Source organism: Aspergillus nidulans, chromosome VIII (assembly GCF_000011425.1).
Source record: "Aspergillus nidulans FGSC A4 chromosome VIII".
NCBI classification, from domain to species: domain Eukaryota; kingdom Fungi; phylum Ascomycota; class Eurotiomycetes; order Eurotiales; family Aspergillaceae; genus Aspergillus; species Aspergillus nidulans.
The window spans coordinates 1,359,514-1,372,445 of record NC_066264.1 but is presented as its reverse complement, the minus strand read 5'-3'; the positions used below and the strand labels follow the sequence as shown (position 1 = coordinate 1,372,445).

Below are 12,932 nucleotides of genomic sequence, written 5' to 3'. Positions count from 1 at the left end.
TATTCGATACGAGTCCGAAGGGACCGACCCAAGGAGTTGCCAGTGGCATTCGTAGCTTTGTGCTACCACAAGCGTGGCCCAATACTCACATCGGCTGCCCATCCAAATTCTCAAGTCGAGTCCGCATAGCGCTCTGGTCATACTCCTCCCCTTGTTCCTCCTCTTTGTATTCTTGTAAAATGACCGTCCTCATAAGCCGTCGAGGAGCACGACATCCGGTAAAAAGCTCAAACTGAGCAAACCCCTGCTCGGGAAGAACGTCAAGCCCATCAAGAGCCGCCCAGCCGCGGTGCGAGAGCGAGCGGATCTGACGCATGAGCGGAGTGTTCAATGGTTTGTAGGCGAGGTCTACAACCACCCCACCTGTTGGGCTCTCGATCCACTGAGGAGGGAGCTGGAAGTTCGGCGCCGGCTGGTCACCGATCCTATGTGCTGGAATACCCGAGACGACGATAGTCGGCTGTTTGTAGTTGGCCGGCCAGCTTTCTTGGAGGGACTTCAAGACATGGATTGTATACGAGGCTGATCCGCTTCCACCGAGAGTGCAGAGGTTCAAGCGCATATAATGCTGGGCAAGCTTCTCAGCATTTGCAACGGTGCGGTTCCAGATGAAGATATTTTGTACACCTAGATGAATCATTGCGTATATCCCCGCGCGCGCCATTCCGCCCGCTCCAATGATAAGGCCGGTTGTGGATGGACGTATGGCGTTCGCTGGCGACAGGCCTCGCCGTATGCATATACCGATCCCAATCCAGTCCGTGTTGTCTCCATGCAAGCCTTTTATTGGTCCTGCTCGGTTCTTTTCCAAGTCTAGGGCGTTGTCGGTGCTGCCTTCCAGGTTCCGGATCGGTATTAAGGTGTTTACAGCCCCAATTGCACGGGCGTGAGGAGACATCGAGTGGAGTAAGGGAATTACCTCCGTTTTGTATGGCAAGCTAACACTTGTTCCGCCAAAGTTTGGGTTCTCCACAAGATAATTGATACCTCGCAGTGTCGGCGACTGATGAATGCGGTATATATGCGGCATTCCCCGCACCTTGAAGGCGGCATTGTGCATTGCTGGGGACAAACTGTATGTTGTGTTTGCGCCGAAGACAAAGAACTGCATAGGGTCAAGGACGAATGAGGAGTAAAGAGCTTCCTGTGCTTCTTGGATGGTTATAGACGGGAGTCCCTTTGTTCCGGATTGTGAAATCAATGATCGAGGTATCACCGGGGTCAATACTGGGTTGAAGCAGCACGATTGTCGGCCTAGTGGACCAGAATTATAAGCGATCACAGGCAACTGCGGCCCAGGAAGGGTTTTGATTTGATGTCGAAAGCGCTCGACGGCGAAGTTGTCATCAATTGTCGTTGCGGGCTGCGTCAAACGAACCATGTCACATCCAAGCTTCTTTGCTCGTTCATATATTGCCTCATACTCGGGGTCACTCCAACCTTGGGGAGGAGGCTGGGTCTGCGAATAATGTCCAATAACCTTGCTGGACCCCTTTGTGCCAATGATCTGAGAGAGGATGCTGTCCTCGAATGACAGATCTACTGTCACAAATTCAGGCCCCAAGCGTAACCCATGTAGAACTAATTCCAAGTACGAGGCGTCGGATCGCCGCAATGGCGCTGAATCGGGGAATACACTACTCTCGACATGGTATATCATAGGTACTATGATATTCCGTCTAACTGTCGCCACAGTGTGACTGATGCTGTCTGCAAGATTCGACTCGGTGCCCAGCCGAGCAGAAGGTGCTGCAGACACGTCAATCTTGAGCTCAAAAGCATCCGCAGTGGATTCAAGCTCTTCAATATCCACGTCGTTCTCTAAGAGGTGAGATATCGGTACAGTTGCGGCATAGGTAAACTTGCGGGATTCGATTGGCTGCATATGTAGCGGGAAAGGCGAAAGCTGGTTTCTTAACTCGGGAATATTACCAGTAGCGAGCGCCACGAAACGAAGAAAATCGCGCTGCAATCGCTTAAGCATCAGGAACGGAGTTGTTGTTTGAGTTCGTTGATCCACCTCGGCATCCCACTGTGTGTAATGTTGGCTGTCTTTAGCAGAAGGTTGATCGCTAATGCCTTTCTCAGATACGTTGAAGAATTCGAGATTTGAACACGAGCGGTAGATTGGACCTGATAGCTCGAGGAATCGACGAACCTTTTCGGTGTCGCGGGCTTTTAAGTAAGACTGAATGCTCTCCAAGTCCCGAACTATATGGATAACAGGGTGAGTTTTCGCATATTCCCGCAGTCGCATCTGTCCATTACGCTCGACGTCGCCTGGCCCACAGACAATTACGCAATTTTCCTGATGCTCCATAAGTAGCGATTCCATAACAATGGCTTCCTGCCTGCGGTATTCTGAGAGTGTATGTTCTCGTTTATAGACGCCTCGGCAGCGTCCTGTGACTCGCTGAAAATACAGGTCCGCTTCAATGACGCGCCTTCCGTAGCTGGCCGCGAGCATTACCGCAAGGCTCGACTTGCCTGTACCCCGTATACCAATCAAAACGATCGATGCATTTGGGGGGAACTTCCTCCGAGTCTGGAGTGAGTCTTCTACCCGCGTCAGCGATCCCTGACTGGAGCTCAACTCTTGAAACGGCGATGCGTATCTGGAACCATCTCCCGACCCTGGTCGTTCGTCAAAGCGTCCATAGTCGGCTGAAGTATTGATCGGCGTCGACGCGCTGTTTCCCTGGCCGAAATCCCGTAAAACACGGCGGTGGTTCTGGTCAAGATTCTCGGTGTCGGCAAGGCGACGCTTCGGTGGCCGCACAAGGATTGACATTGCTAGACGACGGATTATACCACAGCAAAGGTGGAAATCATGTTAGGCTGACATGTTATATATTGTGAAGAGAACGCATGAAACATCAGAGGTGGATCAGTAATTGGTTAAGAGAAATTAGGAAGCGAGTGCGTTCAAGATGTAGTAGGGTCCAAGCAATAATTTAGCAGTGGGTTATGGAGATTGGGATGAAATTAGATGGTTGGATCGTTTGCGGGAAGATGGAAGTTTGGGGTCGCGGGGAAGGTCACGCCTTTCTGCCTTGGTGCCTGAATATGTCGGGAAAGCGCTCATCCGCGGCGCCCCATGCAAGACTGATTTATACTGTAACACAACGGGCTTCATTGTGCTACTAAATACGGTGGCAACTCCAGCTCTGTCGAGCATTATGGATAGACCATTAAAGCAGGAAGTAACAGAAGATATGCGCATATTCAATATGAAGAAATATAGTCGACAAGTAAAATGTAAACGTTCGGCTTGTCTACATTCTGAAGTCTGTGCCGTCGACTCAGTGAAGATAGGTAGGCTTCGCATATAAGGCATGCAAACTTGTAGCTTTCACTAAGCTTATCATTTGGTAACCCTTGACCTTGTTTCTATTGAACGTTCCTAATAATAGGGCAGGATTGTTCTAGGAATACAAGCTTCAGTAGATGTGTGTTCTTTTGCTTGCTGCTAAGGCTTGTGTATTTTGCATAAGGTTCTGGGCGGTCTCTGCATTCTACACCCATTTGCATCAAGGGATCTTCCTTCAGCCAACGCTTGCGGCATATATATATCAAAAATAGACGTTCAAGTATGTCCATACAAACCTGAATAGCCTGAGTAATGTGGTACACTTGAGCACAAAGGTTTAGGAACTCTCTAATGCAAAGGTGCCGGAAATATATCGAAAGGACTAAGATAAGGACTAAGATAATGCCCAGGGTTGCGGTGAGAAGGGTGTTCTTAAGGAGCTGTTGCGATGTACTTGGTTGGTTAGCTGAGGATTTAGGATCAGAAAATATACTTTCCTCGAAGTAAATAAGCTATTACCAGGTAAGTTTTAATCTTTTCAAAAACCTTTACTTATGTAGAGAGAAATGCTATTAAAATCTAAGATCGAATCTGTAGACTTCCTACTTTTATATGGGGGTCTATAAACATATGGGGTTATGGTGGTCTGATCTCGAAATAAGTGGCTAGGGCTATGGAAGCATGAGTCGATGCCTAAGGCTTCTACTGCTCAGAACTACCTATTCGTTACCTAAGATCCCACCATACCTGTCAATAATCACGCATGACGACCAATATACTGTTGGCAGCCTCTCTTTGGGTCCATAAGACTTGCAATTGTTTTCACTAACCTGAACACGGCACAGTCTCATTCTTGGTTGAACTAAATGTGGTTGGGAATACTCTACAGAAACCATGCGCTGGGATTTGGTTGGGGCACCCTTCAAGTGCGACGGAACTTGTTTCTACAGTAGATGGATCTCAGTAAGCTGCATGTCACTGCCGTCGTAAACTGAAGTCGCTCGCCATTTTTGATGAAAACACAAATGAATTCCAAAGAGAAGCAAGTATGAGAGTGGTTGCTGGACTGATTATGTCAGAACGAAATCGATGACAGGACCCACTTGGGCGGTGAGCTGTCGCGGATGTCATAGAGCCGTGCCATTCCCCCCATCCTAGAGCTTCGATTCTATTCTAAAAGCTATCTCATCGCGTCTAGTTACATATTCATTCAAATACATTTATCAAAAAACATCACCTTCATGGCGACTAACGCCAGATACGAGCCGGCTCCTCAGCGAGATTCGTTCGAGGACCAGCACTACACGCAGGCCCCGCCTTCTTATCAGGCTACTGCGCAAGAGCCTACGCCTCGCAGCGAGGACGACAACGTTCCTGATGACTTTAAAGTACGTTCATCGCGCTGCGTGTCTTAACATATCTTGTCAGGATCTAATGGCTATAGTTTGGTGGCACCGTCGCGGAGGGCACTCTGCCCATCCGTATGCAGTTCATCCGCAAGGTCTATGCGATCCTGTGAGTATAACTGCTTATTACGTCGAGAACCACTTGCTGATCAGTCCTCATTCAAACAGCACCGTCCAGCTGCTCCTAACCACCGTCATGAGCTCCATCTCATTCTTCAGCCCCAGTTACTGCGAATGGATCCGTAGCAACGTCTGGCTCATGATGGTATCCGTCTTTGGCGCTTTCGGATTCCTACTCGTAACATACTGGAAGCGCAAAAGCTACCCCGCAAACCTCCTGTTCCTCTCCGCGTTCACCATCCTTGAGGCCTACTCCATCAGTGTGGTTACATCATATTACCAGCCTCGGATCGTGGTGCAGGCTTTGATCTTGACTTTGGGCTTGTTTGTTGGTCTCACACTCTTTGCATGCCAGACAAAGTATGACTTCACCAACTGGATGCCATACCTGTTCGGTGCACTGTGGTTCCTCATCCTCTTTGGATTTGTGGCTGCCTTTGTTCCTCACGGCAGCACCATGGAACTTATCTACGGCAGTCTGGCGGCCCTGATTTTCTCAGGCTACATTCTGGTTGACACCCAGCTTATCATGCGCCACTACCATGTTGAGGAGGAGATTGCGGCTTCGATTTCGCTCTACCTTGATATCCTCAATCTGTTCTTGGCCATCCTACGGATTTTGAATAACCAGAATAACAACTGATTCCTGCACTCGCAGTCATCGAGGAAAGTGCTCTTACAACGGATACTGCTTGCTTCTGCCTATATCTGCCACTAGTCTGTCTCTTCAGTTACTGCTGTGCTATTGCTTTTCAGGTATCTACTTGACTCTGAACATGCCATTCTTGCTATTTTGCTATTATTTTGAAACGATCTGAGCGTGCAATAATATCTTGTTTTATCATTACCAGGGCCGAAGTCTGCATCACTAGCAGTCTTAAGGAACAACCTACTCCAAGCAGTTACCCGGATGAATAAGTATCGCTTTTTTGAAACCAAGAGTAGCTGTTTAACTCTCTCAGACCAAGGACCTCAAGTAATATCAACCAGGTCTAAACAAAGCCTAATCCCTGGCTGAGGTGTCCGTCTTCGGCATAGTGCTGGTTATTTCGACCCACCTGCACCTCCCATCAGCTTAGCAGAATGAAGTGATGACCTGGTCCAAGCATAATCTATGGGCGCGCACATCGTTCAACAAGGTGCTCCGTAAAGTAGTTTATGACGCTCGGTGCCTTGATGCCTCGCTCGGCTAACCACTCAACCCAAATGCCGATTTCCACTGCCGTAGGCCATCCTCCTCTTCTTACCCCAGCGAACCAGCACCGCAAAAAACCTCCCAATTGAAGTGACGGTTTATGCGGAATTCAATTGGATCGATATGCTTCCCCCGCGGGGAATCTCCGGCTTGCAGTCGGGGCCAACATTTGCTGAGCGTCCAGTTCTACCGTCCATGTCCACGTTACCTTAGCTGGGTGCCGGTGGGCAAAAGCGTTCTAGCTCTCTGGCTAGCCTGACTTAGGATTTTTACGACACAAGGTAAGTAACCCATGCTCGAGCGGACGCCTAAAGGTTTCTCATTGTCATGGTAGCGGGTAAGCGATACCGCCGAATTCCCCAACTCCTCTTCTCCGCTCTCTTCCATCTCCCACAACATGATCGCTTTTATCCATATGATCTAATTCAATTACTTCATGCATGGTATCTGACTTGGACGAGTAAGGATTTTAATCGCTTTGCTCCCGTTGATTAATCGTCGGACATATCCGCGATCCCCAGCTAGGGCGGGGCCCTGCACATTCAAACTCCGGGGAAGCAGTTACCAGCCGCCGGAAAAGAATTCATCTCCCTTCCCGTGTCGAAGATGAGCATGTGCTCCGAGCACCTAAGCGCATCATTGTATCGACTATGAGTAGCGATACCCGCCAAACCTCCGGTGGTAACGCCAGGTCGAAACGGCGATTAACCGATGCGGTCGACGAGGATGGCAGACCGACCGCCACGGCCGAAGATCCTACGTCTAATCCAAAACGCCAACGAGTCTCTCGAGCCTGCGATAGCTGCAGATCGAAGAAGGATAAATGCGACGGAGCTCAACCAATATGCTCGACGTGCGCCTCTCTTTCGCGACCATGTACCTACAGAGCCAATCCGAAGAAGCGCGGCCTCCCGACTGGATACATTCGCACGTTGGAGTTGCTATGGGGGCTTGTGTTCAATAAGATACAGGGCAGTGAGGAGGTCGTCCGGACATTATTGAGGGCGGCAAATATTCCCAGCCACCTGGCAACCATGGGGAAAGAGTCGGAGGGGTCTGATACACTGCTCTCGTCTTGGAAAAACAGCATTGTCTTGAAAGAGATTGAACGTCTCTTGACGTTTCTCGAGCAACCGGAAGGGGACCAAGAAAGAAGCGCGAGAGGAGAAATCGATTCCCCAGCGGATGCTGAAGAAAGCAGTGTGCTTTCTCCGGAGACGCTTGAGTGGCAGCTTCCAGATTCTATCGCGGTTGCGAGTCAAAGCCCGTTAGCGTCTGGGCCATCCCCAGTGAGGCTGCCTAGGCCATCCACAACCCGTCTCGTCAGGGACTCTGGCACGCAAACGATTCCCCTAGGAGAAATCGAAGACCTTACCACTAACGGATCATCCCACGATCGGCCTGTGATCGCTTCCAATTCTGCCCGAGAAGAACACCGCTTGCCTCCTAACCCTTGGCCTTTACTTGATATATACTTTTCCTACACGCAATGTTGGTTCCCAATATTAGAAAAACACGATATTCTTCGAACAGCTTTCCGCCAAGGTGACGATGACCAATACAACTCTCCATCCGCCGCAGGGGACAACGCGGCCTTGTGGGCTGTTCTAGCACTTGCCTCAATCCAACAAACCTCAATATCCACTACGCGCCAGTTATCAGACTTACCAGAGGACCGACCTGATCCTGATCAACTATATGCCAAAGCACGGAGTCTTATCCCAACAGAGAGTGGGACCTACCAGCTCGGCCATATTCAAGCGCTCTTAATCCTGTCATTGATAAAGCTTGGCCAGCAGGACTGCGCAGCAGCGTGGATGCTTGTAGGACAGGCTGTTAGGTCTGCCCAGAGTCTAGGGTTAAATGATCCTTCCGATGCTACGGGAGTAGAGAAGACCGCTGGACGGTCCAAACATGTTTTTCTAGGGTGCTTTGTGCTGGAGACTCTAGTTGCTGCTAAATTAGGCCTGTTGCCTTCGCTGCGCAAGACTGACTTGACAAAGGTTGGGTTAATAAATGAAGATGGTTTGGAAGAATGGCACCCTTGGGAAGACCAGACTGGACTTCGCCCGATAGAATCATCCCGCTCTTTCCAACGCGGGCCCCTCCATGCTCTCAGCACTTTCAACCGTCTGCTCTCGCTAATGTGCATTCTGAATGAGTTATGTTGCGTGAGGCAAACACCAGCGAATTCCATGTCATATCTAGGGACTCTTGAGCGACAACTGCAGCTTTGGGTCTCGGCACTTCCTACAAGTTATCGGATAGACCTGCAGACAGTCTCGACCAAGCCGGCATCACCCCACATATTCGGCCTAGAGATGATGTACGAGGCCGTTGCAACCGCTATAAGCTTACAGCTGGCAGTCCAGAAAAACGAAAGAAACGGATTACGACGTGCTTCGGAAGGCTCCAAGCGGTTGGTCTCACTACTTCAAGCCTACATGGAGACCTATAGCCTTTCTGCTACCTGCCCGACTTTCGGTATAGCTCTGACTTTAGGCCTTCCACTTCCCTGCATGAAGAAAACTGCCCCATGGGCCTTTGAGGCTTCTCATGGCATCAACCACAAACTCCAATCGTTTTCTGCCCATCTCGCAACGGTTTGGATCCATAATACTGGCTCGCAGAGAAGACCGAGACACGCTACACAGCAAGGTACCCATCCAAGGAGTCCGATGGCCATAAGCCTGCCCGGAAACAATATGCGTTTGACGAACTTAATCGAAGAATCTCGAACTGGGAATCTTTCAACCACTGACTCATATCTTTCGCCAACTTGGATGCGGACTTCGAACGATGAAAACGCTGTATTATCTCTACCGACGCCAGCATCGTCTCTTAATATCGCGTCTGGAGTTGAAACGAACCCTACTTCGCAGCAAATCACCCATCAACATCGCTCTTCGGTCGTTGGAAAGCCTAACTCAGCACTGATAATGTCCGACCTGACGACGCCTTTTCCTGCGTCCGGTCATCACTATCAACAAACGTATGATGATGCCAGTTTGCACTTCAATTCTTTAGCCGACATCGAGAGCACTAGCTCAGCACAACGACCAAGGATTGCTCCTGACCTCGATGCCTTGTTTGACGAGTTGGCCTCGCTTGATGGGACAGATAGGTAACCAACCTCTCTTCTGCACGCAAGTTATAAAACTAACTAGCACTAGGATGGACAACCAGCCCGAATTCATGCAGAATCTGGGATTCGTTCCGGAAGCCGGCAATCCCGAGCTGTATCGGTACACCAGCCAGACTGATTCATTTCTCCTTCCGACACAACAAACATTAACGTCGCCGGGGAATACACTACCGCGTGAGTCGCAGATAGCGACAGAATCACTCAACCCCAGATGATTTTATATGGAGCAAACTTTGTTTGACATAAATTACATGATACGTCGCAGGAGTATCATAATCCAAGAAGAATTTAAAGAGCAGCCTTTTTCTCCAGAGGCTTGAAGTTCAACGCAACATGCTCCACTGCGACCTTGTACCCATACACACCCAGTCCCACAATGATGCCTGACGCTTTGTCGCTAAAGTAACTGTGATGTCTGAACGGCTCTCGTGCATGGACATTGCTCACATGGAGTTCGATGAAGGGAATCTCAACTCCTAACAGGGCATCCCGAATAGCGACAGAGGTGTGTGTATATGCACCGGGGTTGATGATGATCGCGTCGGTGTTCCCGCGAGCGGCATGGATTCGGTCAACAATGGCACCTTCATGGTTTGACTGAAATGTTTGCAGGGAGGCGCCGAGCGAAGCTGCGTGACCTTTGGAGGATTCTTCGACGTCGGAGAGCGTGGTTGAGCCGTAGATGTGCGGTTCGCGGGTGCCCAAGAGGTTGAGGTTCGGGCCATTGATGAGGAGGATTGATTTTTCCATTGTGCAGAGTAGCAATGAAGGTTTACGGCCGATTGGTTTTGGGGGGTAGATTGTTATTTAGTCCTTGTCTCTGGACTTGGAGTATAAAATTGCGGGGAAACGGATAAGGGAAAGTGGTGGCAGAACGCTCTGCCGGCTGCAACAGAGATTGCCCCAGTCAAAACGGCATAAGATGAAGGTTGCAGTATGGGGCGGTCAAAATTGAAAGACATCAATTGATCTCCAGGTACTGTTTCTTCTAAGTAACCTTCTAGAAGCATTAGGACCAGTCAATTCCTTGTCGCGCCTTCTCAAGCGCTATGGTATAAACCGTTTTTTTAGTATATTGACTCGGTTATCAGCGGCCTGCTGGATGATCTCCACTCCACCTCATCATGAACCTCCCTCTTGACTCTTTCCCCTCTCTCTTCCACTCCTCCTCCCCTTCCTCCTCACCATAATAGAATACACCGCGTGCAAGAAATGGACTGCCCCATCCCGCAAACCGAGCTTGACGAGATCTATGCTTTCGCAACCGATCTCGCCCGTAAAGCGGGCCAGTTATTGCTTGAGCGCGTCAACGATCGCAACTCTGAGCAGGTCTACGCCGAGAAAGAGAATGCAGTAGACTTGGTGACGCAGACTGACGAGGGTATGGCCTCTTCAAGGTTACAGCATTTTTATCCAAGATCGAACTGATGAAACGAAGATGTCGAGTCATTAATCAAAACAGCCATACAGACCAAATACCCAGCCCACAAATTCCTCGGCGAGGAAAGCTACGCTAAGGGACAGAGCAGGGAATACCTGATCGATGAGCAGCCGACCTGGTGTGTTGATCCATTAGACGGTACGCTCCTTTCCTGCCTCCAGGATGCAATGCCTAACCTGCTTATACAGGAACTGTAAACTTCACCCACGCCTTTCCCATGTTCTGCGTCTCTATCGGCTTTATCGTAAACCACTACCCTGTAATCGGAGTCATCTACGCGCCAATGCTAAACCAGCTCTTCTCGTCATGCCTCAACCGCGGCGCATGGCTGAACGAAATGCAACAACTCCCGCTCATCCGCAAACCGTCTATCCCACCTCTACCAGCAACTGCACCATCGAAGTGTATCTTTGCATGCGAGTGGGGAAAGGATCGGCGCGATATTCCAGACGGTACTCTGCAAAGGAAGATTGAGAGTTTTGTGAATATGGCGGCTGAACGGGGATCTCGAGGTGGGAAGGGAGGCATGGTGCATGGGGTGCGGAGCCTGGGGAGTGCGACGATGGACCTCGCATACACGGCTATGGGCTCTGTGGACATCTGGTGGGAGGGAGGCTGTTGGGAGTGGTGAGTCCACCATAGCAGTAGCAGTTGTGGTTGCTCCAGATGATTAATGACAGCTCAGGGATGTGGCAGCCGGTATTGCAATCCTGCTTGAAGCTGGGGGGTTGGTTACTGCGGCAAATCCGCCGGAGGACATAGAGGGGCCGATTGAGCCGGTGAAGCTAGGCAGTCGGTTATATCTGGCTATTCGGTATGCCTCTAGATTCATCCTTTTGCTTGATACTGACTTGTTCTACAGACCCGCCGGACCCTCAGAAACAGAAACAGGTCGAGAGACACAAGAACGAACAGTTCGAGAAGTCTGGCGCCGCGTCCGCCAGCTAGACTATGAAAGACCGACGAGACAATCATAGACTAATAATAGAACTCTAGACAATGCTTATATGATTCTATCTCTATAATGACAGTCTACAAATTTGACTTCGACCGCTCAGCAATCGTCTGCGCAACAAACGCCTGCACCTTCTCCACTAACCCCGGCTCACTAACTACATCTTTCCCGGTCCAGAGCCTCGCCTGCTCGAGACCCTGCCAGATGAGCGCCTCCGAGCCAAGGATAACCTTCCACCGCGCATCCTGGGCGATCTGCGCAATATCCGTCCAGGGAAGAGGGTGGTAGCACATCTCCAGGATAACTCCCTGGTCCTTCTCATGCGTCTGCCGATTCAGGAACACGCGCAGCGTCTCGCGAGCTCTGATCTCCTCTTCTGTCTGCGGCGGGTAATTGGGGATCCCGCTAACAACAGCAACGGGTGCCTCGAGCGTCGCCGCCGCAGACGGATCTGAGACGGGGACCAACGCAACCTGCGGCGACGGGTTTCGCTGCTTATCCTCCGCGAGAATCGCCTCCACCTCCTTCGCATCCCGGTTGACGATGTAGATCTTGCTAACGCCCAGCCACTTTCTCAGAACGTAGATCGCTGTTCGCGCAGTGCCCCCACCACCAACGATAAGCGCAGGCTTTCCTTTGAAATGTTCCGCACCGTTCGGTGACCCCTGTAGCAGAGCTTCCCGGATCCCAATACAATCAGTATTTGTGCCAACATACTGTGTCTTCCCATCGTCTTCCTTGCGCAAGTATATTGTGTTGCAAGCGCCGGCTTGCCGCGCGTCCTCGGTCAAGTCATCGAGGTGTGGCATGATCGCGACCTTCCAGGGCATTGTAACTGACGACCCGACAAATTTGGGATTGGAGCGGACGGAGGAGAGGAAGGTGGATATTTCCGGTGATCTCGTGAACGATGTACCAGTGGCTGTAGACAGAGGGATCTGAGTCCAGTTCAGGCCAAGCGCGTTGTAGACTGTTTGATGAAGAGGAGGAGAGAGCGAGTTGCGCAGTGGGTGACCGTAAAGGTAGGCGACACCGTCGCGGTCGGTGGGAATGGTGATTGGCTCCATGTTTGTTATGATATAATGATTTTTCCCTTTGCGGGAAATGGGGAAGTACTTGGAAGTGACGGAGAGGAGAGGGAAAAGCTGGGGTGTTATAATTTATACGGGGAGCGTTTAGCCGGCTGCGACCCCCGGAAGAACACTTTCGCCCCCTAGTGGCAGCGGGTCATGCAGAGTCAAAACCTGCACTCGCTTAACCGGGATCGAAACCCAGCACCCCGTGGGGATTTTTACAGATTGTCGCTCGTTTAAACTGCTTTAGCTCAGGGTGGTAAATGCTTTCCCCACAATCTCTGCTC

General features: G+C 50.4%; 6 protein-coding genes across 6 annotated transcripts, besides 1 other annotated feature; 3 read left to right on the top strand and 3 right to left on the bottom strand.

Moving 5' to 3' along the window:
• Positions 1-12,932: part of a sequence feature (contig 1.16 792..451587(-1)) that runs on past both edges of the window.
• ANIA_01132 (protein qutR) lies at positions 86-2,791 on the bottom strand (the record flags this gene model as incomplete). Its single annotated transcript, XM_653644.1, has 1 exon — positions 86-2,791. The coding sequence occupies one exon, from the start codon at positions 2,789-2,791 to the stop codon at positions 86-88; it is 2,706 nt and encodes a 901-aa protein (XP_658736.1).
• ANIA_01133 (Bax inhibitor-1 family protein) lies at positions 4,504-5,666 on the top strand. Its single transcript, XM_653645.2, has 3 exons — positions 4,504-4,698; positions 4,755-4,825; positions 4,885-5,666. The coding sequence occupies exons 1-3, from the start codon at positions 4,552-4,554 to the stop codon at positions 5,477-5,479; spliced, it is 813 nt and encodes a 270-aa protein (XP_658737.1). The 5' UTR covers positions 4,504-4,551; the 3' UTR covers positions 5,480-5,666.
• Positions 6,682-9,159, top strand: ANIA_01134 (transcription factor qutA; the record flags this gene model as incomplete). The annotated part of the gene is made up of 1 exon (XM_653646.1): positions 6,682-9,159. The coding sequence occupies one exon, from the start codon at positions 6,682-6,684 to the stop codon at positions 9,157-9,159; it is 2,478 nt and encodes an 825-aa protein (XP_658738.1).
• ANIA_01135 (catabolic type II 3-dehydroquinase qutE) lies at positions 9,465-9,926 on the bottom strand (the record flags this gene model as incomplete). Its single annotated transcript, XM_653647.1, has 1 exon — positions 9,465-9,926. The coding sequence occupies one exon, from the start codon at positions 9,924-9,926 to the stop codon at positions 9,465-9,467; it is 462 nt and encodes a 153-aa protein (XP_658739.1).
• On the top strand, positions 10,386-11,594 carry ANIA_01136 (inositol monophosphatase family protein qutG; the record flags this gene model as incomplete). The annotated part of the gene is made up of 5 exons (XM_050613211.1): positions 10,386-10,557; positions 10,615-10,755; positions 10,806-11,244; positions 11,303-11,431; positions 11,480-11,594. Exons 1-5 carry the CDS (start codon positions 10,389-10,391, stop codon positions 11,592-11,594), a joined length of 993 nt encoding a protein of 330 aa, XP_050469044.1. The 5' UTR covers positions 10,386-10,388.
• Positions 11,650-12,639, bottom strand: ANIA_01137 (quinate dehydrogenase qutB; the record flags this gene model as incomplete). The annotated part of the gene is made up of 1 exon (XM_653649.1): positions 11,650-12,639. The coding sequence occupies one exon, from the start codon at positions 12,637-12,639 to the stop codon at positions 11,650-11,652; it is 990 nt and encodes a 329-aa protein (XP_658741.1).

Excerpts from the sequence above, each read along its gene's own strand:
- ANIA_01133 (XM_653645.2), top strand. The coding sequence starts at position 4,552 with ATGGCGACTAACGCCAGATACGAGCCGGCTCCTCAGCGAGATTCGTTC. Across the intron at positions 4,699-4,754 it reads ACGTTCCTGATGACTTTAAA|TTTGGTGGCACCGTCGCGGA; the intron begins GTACGTTCATCG and ends TAATGGCTATAG. Across the intron at positions 4,826-4,884 it reads CGCAAGGTCTATGCGATCCT|CACCGTCCAGCTGCTCCTAA; the intron begins GTGAGTATAACT and ends TCATTCAAACAG.